This window comes from Barbatula barbatula (assembly GCF_947034865.1).
Source record: "Barbatula barbatula genome assembly, chromosome: 14".
Classification (NCBI taxonomy): Eukaryota; Metazoa; Chordata; class Actinopteri; order Cypriniformes; family Nemacheilidae; genus Barbatula; species Barbatula barbatula.
Genome location: NC_136777.1, coordinates 16,823,926 through 16,849,577, shown reverse-complemented (window position 1 = coordinate 16,849,577; position 25,652 = coordinate 16,823,926). Strand labels below are relative to the sequence as shown.

Here is a 25,652-nt window from a genome sequence, read left to right as displayed (position 1 = left end):
ATTAGAAAGTGCCGGTCCATACTTGGCAGCAAAGAAGCTCGAGCTAGGTGTTCCATATACATGAAATGATTTGTGAAGTACAGAGTGCAACTGGCCCGAAAGCCGAAGAAAAGTGCTGATGCGTTTCAAATGAGCTGGCAGCTTCTCTAATCGCATTCATATTTTACTTTCGTCGCGTGTACGCGTTTGCGCTTGTTTGCGATGGAAACGCAGAGACGACACCGGGTGGTGGTTTCAACCTCTTTTATTAACACAAAAGCAGGAGGGAAAGACGAGGACAAGGGGGGAGGTTGAGAGGAGATTAATCTAGAGCGCTGATGGGCTCGCGGCCGCCGCCAGAGGTCTTGCGCTCTCAGGCCATCCATCCACCTAGAATGCAAAGCCTCCGGATTCCAGTGTCTAATTGAAAGAACAGCTTTTAAAAACAGAGATTTAATAAACTAACATCAAAGCGTTTTCCCCAAGCACCTCCGGGGAGAGGGAGCCAAATTCATCTGAGGCCCACTCATCTTATAGGCAACCCAGATGACAAACTGTTTCACACATTTTCTGGTGGCGCTAATTCTAACTTGCTCCACCCTCACGCACACTTCCCACATGATGTTTTGATATTAGATGGTTGTTCATTTTATGACATGACGGTGCTTCTTGGGTGAGAAAAGATTTATCTACTTCCATTATTCCATTGCGATCACGATACAGGTTACAATCATATTTGGGCGTGCGGGGCGATATGGAGAGATGGGGAGTTACTTCTTCCTGGTGGGAGTGGGAGACTTCATGCCACGGGGTGGGACGGGAGATTTGGTGCTTTGGGGTGGGGACTTGGAGGCAGGGGGGGTGGGGCTAGTTTCCTTCAGGCCGGGAATTACAATGGGACCAGTTGGAGGCAAGATCCGTATGGGTGCCGGATTTGGTTTGACCTCTGGGATCTTGTCGCCGTGCTTGTACACGCTGACGATGATGTCCACCGACTCACCGCCGAACTTGTTTTGCACCGTCATGGTGTACTTGCCGGAGTCCTCGAGGGAAACGCCTTTGATGGTCAGGCTGGCGAACTTGCCAGAGTCCATGGAGACGACATAGTGATCGCTGAGCTCAACCTCCTGATCACTGTTAAACCATGTGACCAGAGGTTTGGGGTCACCACACACAGTGCAGGTCAAACTAAGAGTCTGAGGAAAGAAAGAAAAGAAGACTGGCATGTTGAACTGAAAATGAAAGCTTTGTTTAGAGAAACTAATCATGGTTAAATGTAATTACCACGGTAGGGTGTAAATATGTAGTCATGAGAAACAGCTCATGGTATAGAAAGTGGATTATTTCTAACAAGCAAAACATTTTATTTTCCTCTTAATAACACTACCGTTCCAAGGTTTAGGGTCATTCACTAACTTATTAATACTGTTTTTGTACATGACTAAATAAATTCCACATAAAAATGATGTTACATTTGATCATTTTCACTGTAGTAACCAGCAGAAATGTCTTCGCGTCACGTATACATGCTTTTAAACCGTCTCTGTGAGACTCTTACTAGACGCAGTTTCATCATTATTTAATCAAAGTTACAGTACGCATTTCAAAAATATTTATTAAATAAATGTTCGTTTTCAAATGAAAGAAGGTATTACGTTTACATAATTATCTTTGGCCACAAAATGAAATGACATTTGAGCATACACTTAAGCTTAAGATAACAAGGTCAGAAGACACAACAAGGTCACTCAGGTGACCCTTAACTTCTGAACGTCAGCATGCATTTCAATATATTCAATATTAATAGGATACTATCTTCGACTTTTGAGAGATTTAGTTTACTAAACATATAGGGATGGATTTTAAACAATTACGATATTTGGCTTGTACTATGCTCAGCTCCAGAGATAAAAAGTTCAAACTTTTCTCCAAGTTGTTTTCATACAAAACCTGCTCCCACAACGTTATTTAAAATGTTCCATCCTCTCCTAAAAAATGAAAAATGCATATTTTGTGTGATGAAAACCGTATTTCCTTCATTAAAAAGTACACAAGCATATTTATTTTCCATTTTTCCTTTAAGGTTACATTGTACAAAAAGACTGCAAAACAGAAATAAGTCTTTAGTTGATTGAAACACTATGTCTATACAGTACATCTATACCTTTCATTTCTATTTTTCTTTACCCTTTCTGAAAAAAACAGCATCCCTGTGGCAACAACATCAATCCACCTTTATTGTCAGTTTTACTTGACTCTTTTTGCTGTTTTACATGCCAGCAGCAGCAAGGGATAAACTCTGAGGATCATTTGGGCTTTTAAGTCAGGGGAACTATAAAACCTAAAATATACAGTACTATGTGCCACCTGCGGAGAGCTCTCAGTGGAAAAGTGTCTTTGAGGTCTGTAGATCATGTGAAAGGACTTCTCTCCTACACAAATTCACCTTAATATTGGCTTTAATGGATCCAAAGGCCACTGACCTGCTGTGTTTATTTGATCTGCAAGAGAAAAGAATGCCAGGCATTTCCAGCATCGACTATTCAGCTGGATCGTAATCCCACCAATATTTTACACAGGCAGAATTCAGTTTATTCCCCAGCGGGCTACACGCTGCTTCTCAGCAAAGGATTATGAGACGGAAGACAATGGGCATCGCATCTAAGGAAGCCAGGGAGTGTGACGGCCTCCAGCGCACACTCCCAAAGCTGAAGAGAAGAGCCTGCGGCATTACAGATTACTGACACGCCGGCATCGTTTTCATTACCAAAATAGTAATTACAGTGCTACGCACACAATGAAAGTCTATAGGGGAAGCGTCCGGGCGGGCGGCGGGAGTATTTACTTTGTGCTAAAGTTATCAGGTTTAGTGAATGAGTTACAGACTCCTGATGTGGTCATGACATTGTTCAAATCCCCATTAACAATGTTACATTGGGTCTTTTACATTCAATCCTGAATATTCTTTTTAAACATCATACTAGTTTTGATTTGCTGATACTGTATATGGGTAGTTCACAGATATATCGTACCTGTCCTATGGTGTGACATAGCACTTAGGAAATCGTTTTATTTTATTCACATTTACACTTCTCATATAAAACAGCATATGAGATTTATCTTCATCTTTCACACCATATGACAAATTTGCATGTCAACTACCCACATATAGCCTATATACTGTACATACATTTTTAGTGTTGATTTTGAAAAACGTCTGTATCTTTATGCATCAACAATCTTTTTATTATAGTGGGGTTCGCACATGCAATGTTAAACAAACCTTCTTTTCCATAATAGTCACAACATCAGGAAGACCACCAACCACTTTGCCGCGATCTGACAATGAAAACATCATGAAGTTAAATCTAGGAATGTAATTACATATCAGTGAAGGACCCACGGTGGGCCGGGAATGACTGAGCACACTCACTCTTTTCGGCATATGCTTCCGCTCTAAAGAGAAAGAAAAGAAAGTCAAAGAGAGTCTGCATCTCTAAACATTTGGGCGTGCAAAGTCCTTTTGGTATTACGGTTATCTTACTTGAGTCTCTGGAATTCAGCGTAGGCGTTCTCGTAGACTGCAGGTTGGGGCGGGTGATGAGGGGAGAGAAAGACATGGATAAAAGTTACAAGCAGATAAAACACCAATACAGTTTTTAAAAAGGAAAACTGCTCTCTGCGTCTTGTCCCTGAGGCACGGTATAAAAAGAAAATCAGCTCTCATTATTTTAATAGCATTGTTTTTCCAGCGTGGCCTGAAATAGTTCTCCTGCCTGCGCTCATTACTGTCACCATTCGGCAAATCACACGACCCGACACCAGCCCTAGATTATGTTTGACATCAACCAGGCTGTTTACTATCTGAAACCTCTGCCTGTATCTGCACCTTTGATACCATGATGTTATATTATCCCTGGATTTCCCTAAATCCATTTCCCGTGTGTACAGCTGCAACTCTGGCCTTTACTTCCAATCATGAACACGTCCGTGCCGGATCAGTGCCAGACGGCCTGTTTGGGGCGACCGTGTGGGTTAGAACAAATCCGATGTGTTATATCTAAACAAGAAATAAACATATAATCTCTTAGACAGGTTAGATTTACCCAACTGATGCCGTGTTGTTGTGACAGTAATCCTGCTCAGTACGAGAGGAACCGCAGGTTCAGACGGAAGGCAGCGATACCGCAGCACCGTGGGAATCTCGCCCCCCGGCGGAGAGCCTGACGCGACGGGAACGGGGAGAGGCCGGCACGCGCCCTCCCTCTTCCGACACGCACCGCAAGTTTGTGAGAGTCACGGTGCCAAATGATTCGCAGATGACCTGATTCTCTGTACAAGATCATCTTTGCAAATGAAAACACAGAACCGCTTTGAAAACATGACGTTCTTTTTCGTCTTCCTTGCTTTGATGTGGTTCTCATTAATGTTGATATCGGAGGTGATTCGGGGCTGTTTGATATGTTGTTTAACATATTTCACTTGATTCTCTAATTGGTTAAGGTTTAATTGGAATCTTCCTCATAATGCTGCTCTTTAAAGGGGTCACATCATACATTTTATATTTATTTTTATTTCCCAGAGGTCCACTTATAATCTTAGTCAAGACTTTCTGCGCCAAAACAGCTGTAAATTCGGTTTTCATGACCCTTACCACCCTCTCTCTGATCCTTCCACTTTTTTTTGCTGCTCATCTTTCTTCGATATAAATGTCCTTTTCTAATGTAAAGTGAGCACTCCCCATAACATCCATAACAGCATCTTTTTTCAATTTGCATCTTAAAATTATGAAAACAATTGGGTGAACTATCCCTTTAGTGTTGTCACTTTCATGTCATTCTAAACCTGTTTGACTTACTTTCTTCTGCAGAACACGAAAGAAGAAATTTTGAAGAATGTCGGGAACCGAACAACATTGAACCCCATTGACTTTCATTGACATTTCTCAAAATATCTTATTTTGTGTTCCAGAAGAAAAGAAAGTCATACAGGTTTTAATTTGTCACGGTATAACCCATTTAAAGCTAAGCTATATTTAGAAATCATCAAGAATCATCATTTCAAGAGAAAGTTTAACAGGGAATGACACATTCAATAAGATAAACCCACGTTGTCCAGAGAGATCCAGGGTTCGGGTGTGCGTCTTCTCAGAGTCCACGATCTCAATGGTGTACTGTCCTCTATCCTTATCAGCAGGTTCGACTATCTGCAGATTGGCCGATGCTGAGTTGCCACCAATTCGCATCCTTTCTGATGCGCTGATTTTGCTTTCCCTTGAAATACAAAGAGCAAACTAATGCACGAGCTCAAAACACGTTAGAACACATCAATATCAGCAACATCTTGTTTAACTGAAAGTTATGTGGGGTTTCATATTGGGCATTTCAAGATGGGCGTAGCGAGTGTGCTGCTGTAACTGAAACCAAGTGTTTGACAACATGCCCCATTAGGGTCGGTAAGAAAACCTGGTATAAAGCGGACACAAGCTTTTATCGCTTGTTGCTTTATTGTGTCGCATCTGGTCGCGACACAATGTAAGACACGTTAAATTCCAGCCTCTTTTAAAGTCAATTGTTTGTTCAATTGTTTCCCGCAGAGAGTAAATGCTCTCCAAACGTCGAGAGCATCAAATTAGCATGTCCCCGGTGTAAAATTAGACACGGCGGGTGTTTTTTTGTGTTGCGACTGAATGCGAAATTCCCCCTGCATTAATACCTGCTCTGCATGAGATTCAAAGCGTGCACCGGGGGGAGGAAAGACCCAGAATAGCCACTTCAAAATGTTAATACAGGGATTTAAGAACCCAAGCGTGCAGAAAGAGGCTTTTCTCACTACGTTCACTGAAATCACCTCCAGGGCAGAGCATTAGGTAACAGCAAATCACAATGATTTGTTTTGCGTCGACATCGGAGCGGGGACAAAATGACTCGCTACACCCGTCATTTCCCATTGTTTAATAATCATTTCATTCGTATACATCGCACTGAAGCAACACAATTACGGGAGAAACATCTGAAAATCTTGTTTATAAGCAGCGCCGCTGTAAGGCCGTGGACACGTAGAGCCGTGTACATTTCATTTTCACAGCCTTTTTTTATCTTTTCAAGAGAAAGTGGAACATGTGCATACTTGTGTTTCCATTGGATGTTCATCTCCTGCGTGTAATATTTCATATGACACTGAAGCATGATGCCCTCCGAAGTGCACTGGATGGACAGCTCGGCCGCGCTGGATCCTGTTCACGTCCAAAAAACAGAAAAGATTCACAAGCATGGATGGGCAGCTTTTAATACATTGCACCGTGTGTTTAAGCACAACTTTCTTTGTTTTTTAATGAAAGGTGTTCAAGAATGCGGTGGAGTACAATAAAACGACTCTTTTTCTCATAATAACAGCAACAGAAGCGCTGTGAATAAATTATCTTTGAGTCTTTTTGTTCTTGTGTTTTTTGGAACATCAAATTCTCCGCGAATGAGAGAACCCCCAGCGTGCTAATTCGTAATCTAGACGAAGGGTGAAGATGCTTTTATTGTGTACTACATTTTTTATTGGCTCTCGTGACAAATCCCTTGTGATGTTTTTTTGTTGCTTTGGATAAAAGCATTGAGTTAAATGAATACAATGTAAATGTGGCTGCAATATACAAGTTTTTGGTCACTGCATAATGCCCATACGGAAGATAGTAATAATAAAGTATGTTTTGTTGATGGGTGTGAATTAATGTAAAAATTCAGAATAAGAGTCCTGTAAGCTTCTTGATATAAACATGTTTTTTTTTCACTACGTCTTTTTGATTTGGGGTGAAATGTGGCCTGGACCTGTTTTTTTGCAGATTCCCAATATACACACTAGAGTCACTCTTATTTTTGACAGTCATCTAAATCTATCCTCCTATGGGCTCGCAGTCCATCACCGGGACCCTGACTGCTGTGAAGCAGCACTAAAAATGAACTATGGGAAAACATAAAAGCTTAATAATTGAAGTTCTGCCCTATTTTAAGTCAGATGCCCAGTTCCAGACACCATGGACAGGGGAGATGGGAGTGATTGATTTAGATCGATTGGCGCTAACAATGAAAGACAGGCTGGCTGTGGAGAGCTGAGCGAACGCCATACGTACCGGAGATACGGGTGAGCTCATTGATGATGTCATCAAAGGCTGTGGAGGAAAAAGAGGTTAATGCATGTTTCTGAGAACAATCTGGAGTATTTAAATCTTTCTGTATTTGACGAGACAGAGATGTTACCTTTTCCAGAAACATCAATCTGTGACACATCCTGGCCTCTGTCATCGGTGATGGTTGCTTTATATAGTCCCACATCCTTCTTGGAGAACTGAAATATCGAGGGGGTTAAAACAGAAGGAGAAATATTGAGTTTTACAAAAACGGGCCATTTGAGTGAAGCATTTAGACGAATGCCGGGAGAAGAGTTTCTGCGCTTCTTTGTGTTCTGCGCTTCATAATAGCTATTTCATATTGTTTTCAAAATAGGTTACATGTTGTTATTTTCAATGACGCTATATGACGTCAAGAGACGTTCAACAAACATAAAGCCATATAGCTGTTAATAACTAATAATATGTCAAGCCTCTGTTTTCTTGTTGTTGTTTGTTTTGTTTTTAAGGTTGCACGAGCTGTTTAACTCTGTAAATTAGATGAATACCGACTGGAAAAACAGACTAATTACCCCCAGCGTCCGACGGGGATTGTGTGTTTTTCTATTGAAATAACCTTAGTGATGGTACTTAGCTCTTTGGTGTGCTTCAGTACACTACTGATAAACAAAAAACTTTGATTACAGAAAACACTGAAACGTGGTATCGGTTAAACCAGACAAAAAATGTGTAAGAGGTCAGCTGTGACGGGATGACAAATTAAGGCTGAATAATTCACAATCGTTTTATATTGTAAAAAGTGATGAACGCTCATCTTTTGTTGTCAACATCAAAGGCTGTGTATCCAATCAAATTCAGTGTCTTTCAATTGATATGATGAATATTCAACCTAGCCTTTATTCCATGTGTTCAGGCCCATTCGCACCAAATACTTTTCTTAGCAGAGATATTATAGTTCTAATTTTAGTTTTATTCGGTTTGATTTTAATTTGAAATTATGATGTTTTGTTTATATTGCTAATACAGTAACAAATACAGTAAGAGATCTAGGCGTAATATTAGACAGCAACCTTTCATTTGGAAAACACATATCAAGTATCACAAAAACAGCCTTTTCCCACTTAAGAAATGTTACCAAATTAGGAAATATGCTATGTGTTGCTGACGCAGAGAAGCTTATTCATGCATTTATGACCTCAAGACTTGACTACTGTAATGCGCTACTTAGTGGTTGTCATCAATAAACAAACTACAGTTCTAACCAGGTCCAGAAAATACGATCACATAACCCCAATGTTATCAACCCTTCACTGGCTACCCATTAAGTATCGTATTGACTTTAAAGTTCTTTTAATCACTTATAAAGCCTTAAAGGGTTTAGCCCCTACCTACATAACAGAGCTTCTATCACATTACAACCATCACGCTCTCTAAGATCTCAAAACGCAGCACTTTTGATAACACCTAGAATAACTAAATCCACCAAAGGGGGTCGAGCCTTCTCATACGTAGCACCTAAACTCTGGAATAGCCTTCCTTATACTATTCGAGGATCAGACACACTCGCCCAATTTTAATCTAGATTATAGACACATCTTTACAGCAAAGCATTCACTTAATGCAAAATATGCTAAATAAACCACCTGGAGACTGCTGACATTAGATATTATTTACTAGAATAATTTAACTTGTTATATAAACACCATGCACTGTGTTTTACCTTTTTCGTGTCAAATTAAATAACCCTGTTTAGAAGAATAGCGGAGTAAACTCCACAGGTATGACAATAAAGATATTGAGATATGATATCATTGGGATCACTTTCAGAGAGATTTCATCCAGCTAAAAATATAAAAACAAACCAAAACGCATTTAAATTTAAAGGGCTAGCGCAATTAAAATATGAAACTGCGGTGCACTATAGAATAAATAATGTTATTGACTTTGGTGTGGACGCAAACATATTTATCCTTTTTTATTTTATGTCATTCCCACATTGTACGGGGCCGCCACCTGTCTGGTGTAATAACCGCTGGACTAACCCACTGGCCTAAACTAAGAGAAAGAAGTTTGAGGTGAAGTTCTCACATCATTTAGGAGGAACCTGCAGACTCCTGAGCTCAGGTCGGCAGGCACCTCAGAAATCACCTCCACATCATCTTTATACCACTGAAACACAGACTCCTTCTTCAAATTAGCCACCTGAAGAGAAACACCAACACTTCAGCACATCAGCAGCCAGTCCGGGATGCTAGACTAAACCAATTCCCACTTCACTTGCCTTGCAAACAAGAGTGACGGAGGCGTTTTCCGCAACGTGGACAGACAGGAATTCCATGAAGTGAGGGCCTGAGGAATGAAATATGAACAGTGTGTAGGTTTGTCATGGGAATGCTCAACTCAATAAAAACCAGCCAGCGGGTCTGCAGTCAAAAACAACAACAGAAACGGCACAAAGGAGGTTCGGTGGTCTCGGCCAAAACCCGACAAAACTTCTGTGATCGATCACATGTCATTGTAAATTAATGTTAATATCATTGTAAGATTCATGTCGAATAAGTACAACTTTCTCTTGAGGAACAAGGAAGATGTTTTAAGAGTATCTTTTTCTCGTAATGACCGTGAATGGGGGGCTGGGGCTGTCAAGCCATACTGTAACATCAAGTTAAATGAAAGTGGTCCGCATGACTCGTGTTATATTCCAAATCTTCTGAAATCTATGCCTTGTTCAAGAAAATTGTAGTTTGCTGTCAACAGAAAATCTTCAGAAGATATAACATACTGTATAGCACACAACTTTAATAATCGTATTTATTTTTGCCTCAGCCTCCATTCATTGCGTTCTACAAACGTCAGGTTTGAAACAACCCGAGGATGCGTAAATAATGACAAAATGTTCATTTTGGGGTGAACTATTCCTGTAAGCTGGTCTCCCAGCCCACCGCAGCCGTATTCAAGCTGCTTTTCCGTCCACAGATGCTCTGCGGATGATGCAACGCTTGTTTGTAAACCTCAAAAATAAATCATAATACAAGGAATGCATTTTCCAAACCGCAGGGTCTAATACACCTGGTTTATTCCGACAGCTACATCAACGCAGTGTAGAGTGCAGTACCCTCTTTCACACGAATGTACTCCCTCCTTTGGTACTCCGCCTCAGCCAGCGCTGCCTTGAAGGCTGAAAGAGGCAAATGAAGCAGGAAGTATAAGAGGTCAGTGAGTAAAGTTCAACAGAAAAGCACAATATCCCTCGTGATAGGAGAAAAAGCCCGGAGCCAGATGGGCTCTCACCGTCTCCGATCAGCACCAAAGTGGACTGGGCCTTGGCTTTGCCATCTTGGATCTGCACGGTGAAAGTGCCCTCGCTGTCCTCGGTGAAATGATCCATCACCATCTCGATAATGCCCGTAGCCACGTCGTGACTCATTTTAGTTTGCTGCGGAAAGGGCAGGAGAGATAAACATTTCTCGCACAGAGACACGGCAGATGGTAGTGTTGCTATTTGGCTCGGTTACGTTTCCTCGCACGCCACCGGTTGCAGCTAAACTTAATATCAAACTTTTATGATGCTTCCCCGATTTATATTTATGAAACTGTGAAGGCTGCGGCTTGTCTGTATCATTTTGTTTGACAGTTACTTACCTCGCAGTTGACAAGCTCCTTGTTATTGGCAAAGAATTTGTACTTCACGGCAGAGGAGATGGCCTCCGCTTGCAGCCAGAAGCGCATACGGCCTCTCTCTAGAATCTTATAGGCCAGCTCGGTCTTCAGAGGGATAACTGCAGAGAGAGGTGATACATGACAAGCTGACATCTAGCCGTGTGTGCTGTCACAATTCACACACATGTGGCTCGCCACTTCATGTCAATTCTAGTTAAAATCTCACAAGTCTGAAGCAAACAGAGATATTTTTCTTCATTGTATTCGTCATTTCAACTTCATTCAAAGCAATATAATATAAAAAGCACAATGCAATGCTAATGTAAACTCTCTAACTATGACAAAAATCACTGTCATGCACAACCGGCAGTTGCTTATTGTGTGTATAATGGCAGCAAATTAAAGTACGGTCGTTTTTATTATTAATAATAATAAACATTATTCTCAAAAATGAATTAAATGACGTTCTCGCTATTTTCAAATAACTAAAAACAACATGTAACCTGGAGGCTGCAAATCATTTTGAGAGGGGCAGTTTAATATTACACAAAAATATATTATAAATATGCATTTTAATACATTACATATGATTAAACCAAATATGAGCTTTATGCATACACATAATATTCAACCAATATGCATGTTAATAAGCAGGTAGTAAATAATGAATTTGTGTAGGGCTACCTTAATATAAAGTGTAACCAATAACAATTAATAATTTAATAAATCTTACTTATTGTTTATAGTAATTGTTTGTCTTAGTTTAATTTAATATATACTAATTATTTGTAAACCGTTTACTAACTGTTTACAACTTTACTACATTACATTTTTATATATATATATATATATATATATATATGAATAATTATAGTTGTTATGGTTATATATTGTTACTTATTAGTACATTTTAGCCAATGCGTTAACTCAATATTATCAAATAAAACATTATTGTTAAGTGTTAAATCACCCAGAAATGACTATTACAGGCGTGCAAGTCACAGGGAATCACTGCAAATAAATTTGACACTGTATTTATTTTCCGTAACTATGGAATCCCTTAATTTAGAAGGAAATTGCTGTGTGGTGACAGGTGTGCATTTGTATCATCCAATCAGAACACACCATTTTAGAAAAATGAATGAGTACTAAATGGAACTAAATATACATGTATATATATATATATATATATATATATATATATATATAGGATAAAATAATCACGTTTGTTAAGAGCCACTTACTTGGGTTGCGTATTTCATGGCTGAGGGCCAACATTTTCTCCAACTCTAAAATTGAGAATGGAAATGAATGGAGGTTAACTATCATTAACAGTCAGATGAACATTACAGCAGAGATTTTCAATAGAATCATTCCAAACCATTGAAACCGACCTAAAGGCACTATATAATATCTTAAAACATCATAATAGCAATGTCACATTAATGACATCATTTAATCATCACTATATATGGTGATGCAGTTAAAGGAACAGGACACCCCAAAAAGGAAACTATTAACAAAACATTGCAGTTTTGAAATTGTTTGTTGTAATGTTTCTTTTTCACATAGCTTTAAGATTGATCGTGTTTCTAGTGACCAAGCTTTGTATGAAGAATCCATTGAAATGTAAGATTGCATTAACTGAAAATCTTTCTCTATGGTGTCTCAAATGGCTCTCACTTTAACAGATTTTAACTATGGCATTACATTAACTGTAGTTTTCTAGCAAAGAACCGAGGTTGTCTTGGCATCATGACATCACCCCGCCAAAGATGTTGATATGAAATGTTTGGAAATGTATGGAACAAGCGACATAATGATTCTTCAAAAAGTAAACATCAGCATATGGGATTGGAATGTCACAATGGCGAGTAAAAAATTATTTTTTAACTATTCCTTTAACCTGTCGAATGATGTAACCTTAACAAAACTAGAATTTGGTAGAATTTGATAGTCTTATTTAATTAACACTGCATATAGGAATTTATTGTGTGTCTGATATTTGACCTGTGTTTTGAATTCCATAACCTTTTATGTTTTACTTATAGTCATTTTTTCTTGTACAGCTGCTTTGTAACAATGAAAATTGTAAAAAGCGCTATATAAATAAAGCTGCCTTGACTTGACTTGACTTGACAAAACAGACCCACATTCACCCATCTGAATCAAGTATACATTGAATCTGTTTGGGATGTTTTGGTTGTGTCTTATACTCTGTATAATTTTGAGGAAGAACATTAATAATGAAGGTGATGGTCATGATATATTAAAAGGCCTCACCTTCTGTTGAGATCTTGTAGCTGGCAGAGACGCCGTCAGAATTTGTAACCGAGACGGAGAATGTGCCCACATCTTCTTTGGTAGGGTTCTTAAAAAGCAAAGTGGAGCTAAAGACGCAAATATGCAAATATTATGGTCTGTCCAGTGGGAAAACAATAGGAATAAAAACAGAATTAAAGATTCACAGACTGGTGCGCTTCTCTCAATACGCTTTAGGCTAGTATGTATTGGAACGGTCTATTTAGGACCCTGCATGCATTGAAAGCGTGTTTTGCTCACTGGCTTCCTGATGTTTTAACAGTGATTCCAGAGGAAAAATCAGTTATTTCTTGGTAGGACTTCTTCCAGGTGAACTGTGAATGCTCCGTTATTTGGCAGCTCTCGAAGGAGAGATAAACGTCACCTGATTCTTCATCGACCCCACACTTGATTTCTTGGGTGCCTTTAAAATAACAACAAAAACATTTGCACATAAGCTGATAAGCTTATAGGTAGAGAAGGATATGCTGGATTTATGGTTGGGATCTTTTATGAACAAATGTGTAGAAACGGTTTAACAAGTGGGTGGAACATAATATAAACTTATCAGCATCAATATTAAATGAAATGATGTTTTCCCAGTCGAATGTAATTTACTGTGAAGCAGATTGAGAAGCACACTTTAAATCAAACAAAACATATTTATTTTATGATGGACTGCATAGTGCCAACAAGACAAAAAATGATTAAGATATCTTAGCCTGAATACGGATATTGACAATTTTGTTAAAGGGATAGTTCCACCAAAAAGATATCTGTCATCATTTTAGCATGACACTGCAAATAATGTTGTAATCTTGTTCCTTGCTGACATTCTTTCCTTTTTATTATTCTGTTTTTCTGACATTATATTGAATCCACCCAACCAGATATTAATTCAATGACCTCCTCTTGAAAGTAAGTCTACATGTTTTAAGTGACCATTTGAGGGTAAGTCAATTATAATAGTTTTAGGTGAACTCCATCATTAAACAAATACAACTAGTTTGGAAAGTTGCGTATCCATGGCAACATATACACCAGCACAGTCTTGTGACTATAGTCATAATAAATAACTTGACGCCGGATTGGACGCTTTGCTCCGCTGCTGTGTTACGCCAATGGTGCCGCCATATTAGTGAGGGCAACAGTGAACTAAAAGCCCACTAAACCCAATGCGAGACTATTAAAAGCAAAAACACCTTTACATTTCTCAACATATTTCAATGGTTAACAATATATGTAGAGTACAACTTTATCATCTATCTAGTTGCTTCATATCTCGATAGTTATGGCCTACTTTAAAATGAATGGTTGTCATAAGGAATGTGAAATCCATTATTTGTGCCTGTTCTTCGTGAGAATCCACTAGATGGCACCATGTTTAGTGATATGCAACAGAATAAATAACCACGTTGCAGTAGTCGAGAATAAAACATTTATAGATTCATTCTGAGATTTATTTGAATCACCGACCAAACATTGAAGGTAATATAGTTTAATTTACCTATGATACAAAAACTGATGTTTTTCACCGTGGACATGGCTTTTCTAAAGTAGTTAATTTTAATTGATTAATCTGATGAACCCGTTACAGCATGATGTATGAGATATAGTAAAACAAATAACACTGCCGTGCATAAGTATGAAATAGCAGTATATATACATATAAAGTAGCATTGTTTTGATTTTCCCAAAGTGAACAGCTGTGTTGTGATCATGTGCATTTAATCTACCGTAAATTATTTCATTTCACGCATTAGCGATGTGTTACAATTCTTAAGCCTAAACGATTGCTTGACAAGCCTGAGTTTTAACAGTTCCGTATGACTATAAATACATTTTCCAGTCTAACCATCTTTAACTGGAGCCAGAACGTATCTGTAGTCCCCGTAAAAAGAAAGTATAGAAATTAGTTTAGAAATAAAAACGATGTTGTTTTTTCATTCAGAAAACTGCAGCTCCACCATTCACTCGTATGTCTTTGTAATGCCTTCACCAATATGGCAGTAGCGTATGATCCAGTGCACACAACAGTGTCTAGTTAATATATATATATATATATATATATATATATATATATCTGTGTTTGTGACTAGCTGTTTGTGACAAAACCAAAGAGATGTTTTTTGACGTGTTGGAATATTTGAATTTAGCTTAAAATATGAACATTTCTCTTGCAAACATTGTGTTTAGCTTTAGAAGACATATAATAACCAACTAAATTACAATCATGATAGATGTACAGTATTTGCTGCTTGGAGCTTCCAGAGGGATAAGGACCTACCAACCTACTCATCTCATGGGAATTCGTATCTTACGAGGTGGCTAATTCATTCAAAATTTTGTCCCCCCAGTTATTCCCCGATTTATGCATTAACATAATTAGACAACATGGAAATTTAAATATAAAATTATTAATTTGTGCTAAACTGAAGAAAACAATTCATTCGGGATGGAGTTTATTATGAGAGACGTTTCATATTTCTTTAATATAAAACGTAAAGCGGTATTAGTGTAGACCATATTAGCACGATATTAGTAAAATATTTGCTCTATTTATATGTACATACTGTATGATAGAGCTCAATCTGTAACAACCTTTGACATTTACAATGAAACATAAACGCATCCTTCTTTTTTAATGTACTGTATTCTACGAACTTCCCTGCCACTTAATTTTGCATATAAAGTGTTTTTTTCCCCTTCAGTCCTATCAGAACAGACCTGTTACCCATTTTTAAACCGTGACTCATGAATCGCCAGCACTGGTGTGTAATTTTGTGAAGGATGGGCAATGAGAGGTCTGCAGAGTTCAGCAGATGCAGAGTCCATGCGGACCTGCTCGTATCCCATCAACCTATAAAGGGCTTTTTCTTCTCCAGCTCGCTCTGCTGTATGGAGAATATCTCACTGAATCCACTAAACACACACGCAGACGCATGAATCCACAGTGCACTCTGCTGGCTGCTGCCGAGTTTTATTAGCCCTCAACCTTCTCCAGATGCCTCTGCTCAGCCCGTCCCATGGCTGCTTTCCTCTTATCAGCAGCAGTGCAGACAGCTGCTCCCCGAGACACTCGGGAAACGCCTCCCGTGGAGTGTCCCACACAACCCTGCGCAGCTGTCACTATCTTTCACCGCAAGCCCCTCTCACTTCTTAAAAAGACCCCTCAACCCTTAAGATCTTCTCAGCCCATCCCTCAACCCTGTAGATCCAGAATGTTCTGATATTCAAGCCTGTTAACCGCTGTCAAACCGAGGCAGGGTTGTGCACTGTTACTGTTAGTTATCCAAAGCGACTTACATTGCATTATACTATACATTTGATTCAAAGTATGTGCGATCCCCTGGGATCTTCTTGTTTTTTACTAGCTAGTGTGTGAGTTTTACCTGGCAGTGACTTGACACACACAGAATCAGACCGGGTTGAAGCCATCCCGATTCCGCTGGCGTTCTCTGCCCTCACACGGAACACATAAGATTCCCCTGTCTCCAGACCCTTGACCTGGAGACCGAAACCACACAGCCGATAAAGCTACTAAACACGACACCAACAATCAGTTGCTGAATACAATATTAATGTAGTTTTTCGTCATAAGTTGGTAAGTATACACAGATCAATACCTTCAGATAGCAGTGGTTGACTGAAGCTTCACTAGCTTTGCTCCAGCTATCAGAACCTTTCTTGGACACCTCGATGTAGTATCCAGTGACAGGACCGGCCCCAGTGTAGACGGGAGCATTCCACTCCACCACTAAAGAATCGTCTCTCACCTCAGTAAAGGTCAGGTCATAGGCTGGACCTAAAAGCCCCAGGTTCAAGGTCATTGTGATGATTAAAATGCTTTTGTTTTAAGATGCTTGGGTGACTCTCCAAACACCTTGCTTTGGTCACGTTTCGCCCCAAAAGAATAAACAAATTAAATTTAGTTTGACCAAAATGAACACCATTGAGATTTTGACATTGAAATATTGGTTTAGTCTTTTCTTCCTATTACGGCAATAATGTTTGTAGCTTTAAGTTTTTATGTAATAATATGCATGATTTTCATTACTGTCATACAGATCAGAAACAAGGAAATACAAAAAATAAAACCCAAATAAAGCAATTACACCCAAATCAAACGAGTTCTCATACCAGAAAACTGTGACCTAAGATCATAGTACATGGAAACATGGTGTCCAAACAAGTAAATAAAGAGGATCTGCCTCGGCAGAATTTGCACTGTCAAACCACAAGCACCCGAGTAGCATTTGCCAATACTTGTGGTCTTTATCCATCATGCATGAGTGTTTTGCACACATAGGGCTTTTACTTCCTCTAAAGTGTTCTTGGAACAGCACACAAACAAATGGCTCAATAGAGATTTAAGCTCTGTGTCATTCCAACATTCTTAAAGCATATAAATGCAAAATAAGCGTATAATAAACGTTTTATAAACACTTAACATCCGTTTAATAAAATCTGTCTATATTTTTTCATATATTTCAGGGTTAATAAAGTAAAAGTTTAATTACCTGGCTCAGGCATAGTCCAAGCTTCACATTTGAATTGAGCACTAGGGGTAGAGGCCTCACCCAGGCCAACCAAACTGGCCCCATAGACCTTAAACTGATACACTGCCCCCGAAGTCAGACCCCCAACCTTCAGAAAGAACATCAATTCATCTTCTTACTAATTATGACACTGTTATAAAATATTTCACAACATTATACAGTAAACCCTATCAATCCCACATACACAATGATGCAGGGGAACGATACCTTGTGCAATCTTTCCTTTAGGGGAGGAACGTTGATCTCCCTCCACGTCTTCTTGGCCACGTTGCATTTGTCAATGTAATAATCGGTGACCTCTGCTCCTCCAGAATGGATGGGCTGCTTCCAGGAGATCACCATGGATTCCCCATCACAATACAGCAGAGAGATGCCATAAGGAGCAGAGGGCAACTCTGCGGAGAAGACAGATTACTTTAGCGGGCCGTCCCCATTACTCAATGTCTGGAACATCGGAAGCCATAGCTCTGCTTGTAATATGCACATTTTGGAGGGCACTGTTGTGTCTGGAGGTGTAATATACAGTAGGAGAGCGAAATGCATCTTAATTAGTTTCTGTACATATCGTCAAGACCTTGGCCAGAAATGGTGGGAATGCTTGTCAAGCAAAAAGTCAAAGTTTAAACTATAGGGCCGCACAGGAGTTCGCACGGATTGCGATGAAATTATACGTAGCTACGTAGGAGGATTTGCTCATCCTAATTATATATGTATCATGTAAATGCAGTAATGTTGGTGGGAATACAGTAATACTATTTTAAATGCGTCAATATCATTGGCATCCGTTTTCTGTCATTTCTGTCTTTTGGTCTGGTGCTGTGAGTTGCTTTTAACCTCAAGCACCTCAAACAACAAATATGATTTTAATCATTTGTAAATACAAGGTCACATGCTGTATATTCCTGTATAAAGCAGACGTTTCAATGGTAACACTTTATTCATTAATCCACAAAATAAGAACTCTCAGGATGAAGAGTTTTTATTTATCTTATGAAATCTCAAGTCCAAACAGAGGATTGCTGCTATAGCTAAAAGTAGTAACTGTACAAAGAAAACATCCAGTTGTGTGAAAATTGTATGGTCTGCTGGCGGAAATCATTTGTCTCTATGAGACACTAAGTAAACCTGTTCAAAGAAAGGACAAAAAAGCTTAAAGGCCCATTGTGTCATTTTTTGCGGCATCTAGCTGCAAGGTTTGCGATTTTTAACCAATGGCTCACTCCACGCCTCCCTTTCAAAGCACTATGGAGGCTGATAGAGGATTAAGACGTTTTCGGTTATTTGCCAAAGGAGAAAACGTATTTATGAAACGCGCTCTGTTGAGCAGTTTGTCCGTTTAGGGCTACGGTAGAAACAACATGGCGAATTCCATGTAAGGGGACCCCCGGTGTACGTAGATAGAATTAGCTCACTCTAAGGAAAATAAAACACAACGCTTCATTAAGTAAGGTCTTTAGTGTTTGGCAAGAAGTAAAAGAACAAAATAAAACATAGTTGGTTTCTTGGTGGAATATTGAAGGATGTCAGTGTCGTGAAAGCCCATGGACGGGCATACTTACTCAGAGCGGCTCTCACAGAAAGAGGTGCAGATTCCTGAGATTCATCGCTTAGGCCCAGTTCATTGATGGCTTGTACACGAAACACATAAGTCTCGCCAGTGGTCAGGCCATGTACAACAAACCTGCAGAAAGGCAGCGGCTCGATTCAGGGCGGTAGTGAAAGAGGAAGTTTCTATTTTATTATTAATCCCATGCAAGGAATAACCCGCTCAAAAAAAAACATGTCAGCAAGGGAAACTCACTTACATAAGCTGTGTGCTTTTCCAGTTTTACTTGATGCAGTCATATGTGATCATGTTTTCATTTAAGTTCCTGTTATCATGTGATTTATGGCGGTTTCCATGAACATGGTACATTTTGTTGTCCTATTTTTAAGTACATGCGGATATGCTAGTGTATTAGATATAGTGTTACATATCACATACTTGGTCTTCTTATGGGGCTTGTGATTGGCTGAGGTCCAGTCCTTTGAGCCTTTTACACAAGAATCAATGTAATATCCAATCAGGTTATTGGGGTCTTTCGGTGGAGCCCACTGGATCAGAACCGAGGTGTCCGTCTCTCTCGTAGCAACAACTTGTCCGGGAGCTGAGGGCACACCTGAATAAACACAAAACTTCAGTTCAGCCTCAAGTCTTCTCAGTCCCTTGATGAACTATCGTGTATGAATTTGTTCTACCTCAGTAGCGACAGATAAAAATTCATTATTGCCCTAATAACAACATCAAAGTCACAGCCAGAGCAAACTTCAAAGATCTACATCCTGTTTCATATGCAACAGTTCATTTCAATCTCTTAACTGAATACATCAGAGGCAGAGTGGTTTTAGTGGCAAGCTCATTTCAGGCCATTTACCCTTCAGCTCTAGAGTCTTTACAGGTTTGGAGGGCTCAGATGGATCACTGATGCCGTACATGTTAGCCGAGAGGACGCGGAACTGATAGTCCTTCCCTTCGGACAGGTCAAAGACGGCATATCGAGGAGATCTGATGGGCACTTTAGTGTTCACTCTCTGCCAGGATCCACTTCCTACCTGAAGCTGCATTGGATCAAAGCCATTCAAAATCAATATTTAAGGTTCGATTTGACATTTGGGTTAAAATGGAATTATTCACATATTCTTATTCTGTGAGATCTTATTTACATCATTCCATGTTTGTATTTATAAATGTGTAAAGGGAATCATTTTGGCACAAAATCGAGTTATAATTTGGTTCTATAAGGTTCTATCTGCGAGCCAATCAGCACTTTGAAAGCACATAAGAGGACCAATCAGGATCAGCTTTCTCTATCATGTGCCAGGACTCTTGGATGACAGTTGGAAGGATCTCAATGTTTGAAAGAAACATTGAGGTTTACTGTTTTATTGATTATCTTGTCAAAAGTACAGTTTTATTTTTTTAGGTTGTAGGCTTTGTTGAGGAGATTTTTGTATATAATGTATTCATATAGACACAACACCAGCTAGCACTTAAAGTGGTTCTTGGCTCGAAATCAGCAGATCTTTGGGATGACTAAGGTGCTTTACAGAACCGCTGAAGAACCATACAGGGGCTTAATAGGTTATTTTTACAGAAACGGCGCTATATAGCACCTTAGTCCAAAGAACTTCTGAAGAACCAGTGAAGCCCCTGATATGGTGCTAGTACTTAAAGTCATCCCCCTATGATTACAAGCAAAGAACCACTTTTAGCGCTATATAGCACCATTTGTTTTGAGTGTAGGAAGCTGCTGCTGCTGGCTGTGTTTACATGCACCCTCATTATGCAATTAATGCCTTAAATATTGCAATATAATATTATATTGCCCTAGGGCCTAACTTAAAGATCTAAGCGCAGAGCGCAAGTGTGCATTTCCGAATCCACTTTTGCCAGTTTGAGCGTGCCATGCCCATAGTCTAAAAGGTTGTCCCTATGTATCCCTTAATGAATCATGGGTGTGTTTTGGGCAAAACGTGCAGTAAACCAATCAGATTCTGAATCCCAAATGGTGTACTCAATGAGCAGGTACTTCATTTCAGGAAGAACGAGGGCTAAATGGGTATTTTGGCTGTTTTGCCTGAATGGGTGTAGTATAAATGCGATCGGCCGTTTTCCACCATATTGATGTGATCATGTGACGTAATTTTTTTCTTTTTTTCCTTTATAACGGTGGGTGGCCACATACGTTTGAGGTGCATATCCGCCACCTTCTGAACTGGAGTGTGGGCCAGAGATTAGCCATTTCTTGTAATGACAAGCGCAGCAACTTAAGTTATGAGAGAAAGGTTGCATTAATAACCTTACATACTATGGGTTTTGTACAAGTAAACAACACATGAAATAAAGCTTAAAATTTTCTTCAAGTACATCACATTAGAGTTTTATTTCCATGTATTTTCATTTTTATCTTGTAGGGCTATATGCTTTTGATAAAAATTAAAAATTAAGATGAACACAGCAGCTTTGTGATTTTGCGATGTGTTTTCTCAATTTCGGCAATAACAGGCCCATTCACACTTCCCATGTGGCAATGATTATGCCAATGGAATGTTCTTTTTGTAACAGAAAAATGCTTATTGATGTAAACTGTATAACCGTGACTGTTTTGCCGTGCGTGGTAATCTGTCCCGTGGGCTCATGGGATATAAGGGCATCTCAAGATCCATTGCTGAGTGCTTCAGAATTTAGGCGTAACCATTACACTATCCGAGAATTTCATGAATACTGAGGATTCGGACATACCGTAGTGTTTACTCTAACTACATAGTATGTAAGTATGTGTATTCGGATGCAACATTAGTATACGCTCGTCCAAATCTCACGAGAAATATTGGACCAGCCGGGGATTTCTCACCTAATGTTTTATGAAGAACGAGGTTTCGGACATACTATTCGTTCGCCTTACGCTTTTTGCTTTTTTCTATTATATAGCATGAAAGTATGCAATTTCGGATTCAGCAAGATTCTCATCTCCCCTTACCTTTAATTTTTAGATTTTCTATTTACTCGGTGGAATTTGCAAGAGCATTCTATATTTTCATTCTATATTTTCCTACTATGGCAGTCAATGGGGGGCAAAATCTAATGTTATAAGACATTTATACAGATTTGGAAGAACTCAGATGTGAGTAAATGATGACAGATTTTTCATTTTTGGATAAAGTATCTCTTTAACCCGAACAAGAAAAAAAGCATCCTAAAATATGAAATAAGTGTCAAAAAACATGTAAATGTAACATTTTTATTTACAAATTATTATACACTTATTTCATGTTTTAACAAACAAAATTAAATTGTTTGTGTTGCTTGAAAATGTATTGCCTTAATGAATGTTTTGCAGATAGAACCTTATAATTCTAAACAGAAAGTGAGAATCTTAGAATCAGAAGGTTCTTTCTGCGTTTGACCTGTTCCAAAAATCCGCATTTACAAATTTCAGAAAATGTTGATATTGTACATTAAGGGATTCTGTCTTTTTCATGTATGAAAGATATTTGTTCACAATATCATTTTTGCTATATGAAAGCAAACATTTTGAAGGTCAATGTGTCAAAACTGCTCAGAACGCAGATAGAACCTTATAATTCCAAGGTGACGAAATGTCTCCATTATATGTACACAACAATGTCACAATAATGTCTCAAACTGAGCTCAGATTTGTAGGCAAGTTTAGGAAAAACAAATGGATACACAATGGAGAACTTCATCAAATTCTAATGAATCTTTTGAGATATAAAAGAGCAACCACTGAGCCATAAAATGATCTCTCGGCTGTTTTTCCACAGAAAAAATACTTCTAGAGATTCAGTAGAAATCTCAACAATACCTTATACTTTTACCATACCAAAACATAAACATAAACTGTCAATTTATTTTATACTTCTATTCTCTAACTATGTCAATTGACCAATTTGCTTCAATTTTTATTTCTTACAGAACATTTTGAGAATGCCCCTGTAAATATTTATACATACAGTAACAGAGAATTCAACTGAATCTCCAAAAGAGAAAACTTTAAGCAACAAACCTTTCCTTGCGGCCGGCTACATAATCTCATTCAAAGCAATGGATGGAACACTTTAAATGGTGTTAATGTTCCTGATCAAATGTTTCTTAATGGATTGCTACGGTGCCGCAAGGACAAAACTAAATCAATGAAATGTGGTTTGCGGATGTTGGGCTGGCCTAACGCCTACCAGTGAGCTGAAACCAACCTTCTCAATGTAATACCACATGGGGGCTTTTCCATGGTAGACTGGAGCCACCCAACTGAGCACGACATATGTTCGGTCCGTCTCTGAGACACAGACTTTAGTGGGAGGTCCTGGAGCTATTCCCTCGGCTGCAGGCAAAGCACATCAAACAGAATTACTTGTTTTCCCTTGACACACTGTACACACACACACACACACACACACACACACACACAAATAACTGCAGAAAACGTCTCAACAAGATTATAGATTGAAATGTGGATATCATCACTTTCCTGCCTGTGTGGTTAGATATAAGCAGATTGCGTGATGTGTTCATCTCACTGCAGATGTTTGTACGATCCAGTCCTGGTGGAATTCTCATCAAAAACTAATCAGTACCTCTCAGAAGAGAAACAATTACGGTCTGGATAATTATTGCTCAATTGAAAAACCACAACCATGACAAAAATAGGAAAGAAGCACAAGGAGATGATAAAAATTTGGGTTCAAAGGTTCTTCACAGCGATGCCATAGAAGAACCAGTCTTCTTTAAAGAACCTTCTCTTTCCTGAATAATTCAGATGTTAAAGGTTCATTATGGAACCAAAATGCTATTCTATGCCATCGAAGAACCTTCTAAAGCACCTTTTACCTTCTGGGACTCTTCGGTCATCTTTGATCGAAAAATTTACATTTTGAAATGTAAAAAACACGTAGCTTCATCGGAATGAGATGACATTTGAATACTTTTGTCATTTTAGCTCTGTGAACACACCAAAAATGATGGATATGATCATGGCTCACAAAAAAACATTTGTCTCACTTGGCTCCTTTGCGTTCAAAAATGGCCGACATAGGAAATGAATAGGAAATATGAAAACTCAGATAAACTTTTGGTGGTGAAAACTACAAATCAGCCATTGTGCAGAAAAAAAGTCCACAGGAATCGAAAGTGCAAAATAGTCACACACACTTACTCCATGTGTTCCCTTTATAACACAATTTTAATGTTTGACTGTAATCATAATGCAAAATTTGGTCTTTATCGAACCAAAAATATCTAAAAGTTGACAAAAAAATGGACAAAAAGTTGAAAAACAAACCTTTGAGATTGTCTAATTGTACGTTTAAAACCCACAAAATCATATCTAAACAGCTAGAGAATTCACCAGCTACTCTATAGAGGACTATCCTGGAACCTAGTGGTTACACATGCCACTACACGTTTTAGCTTTTTCTACAATTAGAAGGCTTTTACCAAATTTCCCTGCTCTCCGTTTTAACCTTAAAGAACATGGCGAATTATGCAAGGGGACCCGCGGTGTATGAAGATAAACAATAGATCATTCTCAGGTAATAAAAACATAACGCTTCATTATGTAAGGTCTTTATACACATCTGAAGACATACAGTAGTTATGTATATTATATTGCATTTCTATCAATAGATCATCCCAAAAATGACGCACTGGAACTTTAATTGAAAATCCTTTGAAATATTATAAAAAAAAGTTAATCGTTTTCAGTGGGTAAAAATGGGTCATAATTGTTGCATAAATATGAATTAGTACTATCAAATTGTCTAAAAATGCGAAAGAAAAAACATTATTAAATAAAAATGTATTACATAGATTTAGTTAGTTAGTAGAAAATGTTCAACTTATTATTATTATCTGCAGTGAGAAAGTATTGAAAAATCTGCAAAAAAATTGCATGTTTTTACGAAGGAATAAATAAATAAAACATTGTGAAAGGCATAATTGAATCAGGCATCCCATAGTCTGAATCAAAGGAGAATGAATGGGAGTTTAAATTTCTGCAATAACAGATTTAATGAGTGGATCTCTCTACTGGATTATATGTAATGTTAACTGGGAATTTGGCAATTAAATTAATTAGAAAAAATAATTTTTGGAGGACCTTTACAGTACCCCAAGAACTATCTGTGATAAAATATTCCTTACATATTTACACATTTTGTGTTTGTTTGTTTTTACTATCACTAGGGAGAGATGAAATAAAATGTAATTAAAGACTGTATGAGACAGAGCTGGCCTGCAAACTTCAAGTAAGTGAATAAGGCACTGCAATGCTCACTTTTAACAGATTTTTAGCCGATCATGTGATCTGTGTACAGCTTTGACCAGGCCACTTAAATTATTTTAAACATGTCTTACTAAATATATTTTGTTACTTTACCAGAATTAAACGCATAAGAAAATTGACATTACCTTCAAGGTCATCGTAGTAAGTCACAATGTTGAGTTTCCCACCAAGTTTTGTCGCTGTCAAAAGACATGT

General features: G+C 38.5%; 1 protein-coding gene across 1 annotated transcript in view; it reads right to left on the bottom strand.

The window, feature by feature from the left end:
- Positions 1-227: 227 nt before the first annotated feature.
- Positions 228-25,652, bottom strand: part of myom2b (myomesin 2b) — a 33,451-nt gene continuing 8,026 nt past the window's right edge. Inside the window, exons 12-36 of the mRNA XM_079473881.1 lie at positions 25,583-25,636; positions 23,371-23,498; positions 20,031-20,214; positions 19,601-19,775; positions 19,176-19,297; positions 17,824-18,011; positions 17,578-17,704; positions 16,684-16,862; positions 16,450-16,564; positions 13,319-13,481; positions 13,040-13,146; positions 12,001-12,045; positions 10,739-10,875; positions 10,388-10,532; positions 10,212-10,274; positions 9,378-9,445; positions 9,185-9,298; positions 7,227-7,314; positions 7,100-7,138; positions 6,109-6,214; positions 5,089-5,252; positions 3,524-3,560; positions 3,413-3,435; positions 3,263-3,318; positions 228-1,175 (exon numbers count right to left, since the gene is read on the bottom strand). Of these exons, the coding sequence (XP_079330007.1) occupies positions 750-1,175; positions 3,263-3,318; positions 3,413-3,435; positions 3,524-3,560; positions 5,089-5,252; positions 6,109-6,214; positions 7,100-7,138; positions 7,227-7,314; positions 9,185-9,298; positions 9,378-9,445; positions 10,212-10,274; positions 10,388-10,532; positions 10,739-10,875; positions 12,001-12,045; positions 13,040-13,146; positions 13,319-13,481; positions 16,450-16,564; positions 16,684-16,862; positions 17,578-17,704; positions 17,824-18,011; positions 19,176-19,297; positions 19,601-19,775; positions 20,031-20,214; positions 23,371-23,498; positions 25,583-25,636 (3,053 nt within the window). The 3' untranslated portion in view covers positions 228-749. The remainder of the gene's footprint in view (positions 1,176-3,262; positions 3,319-3,412; positions 3,436-3,523; positions 3,561-5,088; positions 5,253-6,108; positions 6,215-7,099; positions 7,139-7,226; positions 7,315-9,184; positions 9,299-9,377; positions 9,446-10,211; positions 10,275-10,387; positions 10,533-10,738; positions 10,876-12,000; positions 12,046-13,039; positions 13,147-13,318; positions 13,482-16,449; positions 16,565-16,683; positions 16,863-17,577; positions 17,705-17,823; positions 18,012-19,175; positions 19,298-19,600; positions 19,776-20,030; positions 20,215-23,370; positions 23,499-25,582; positions 25,637-25,652) is intronic.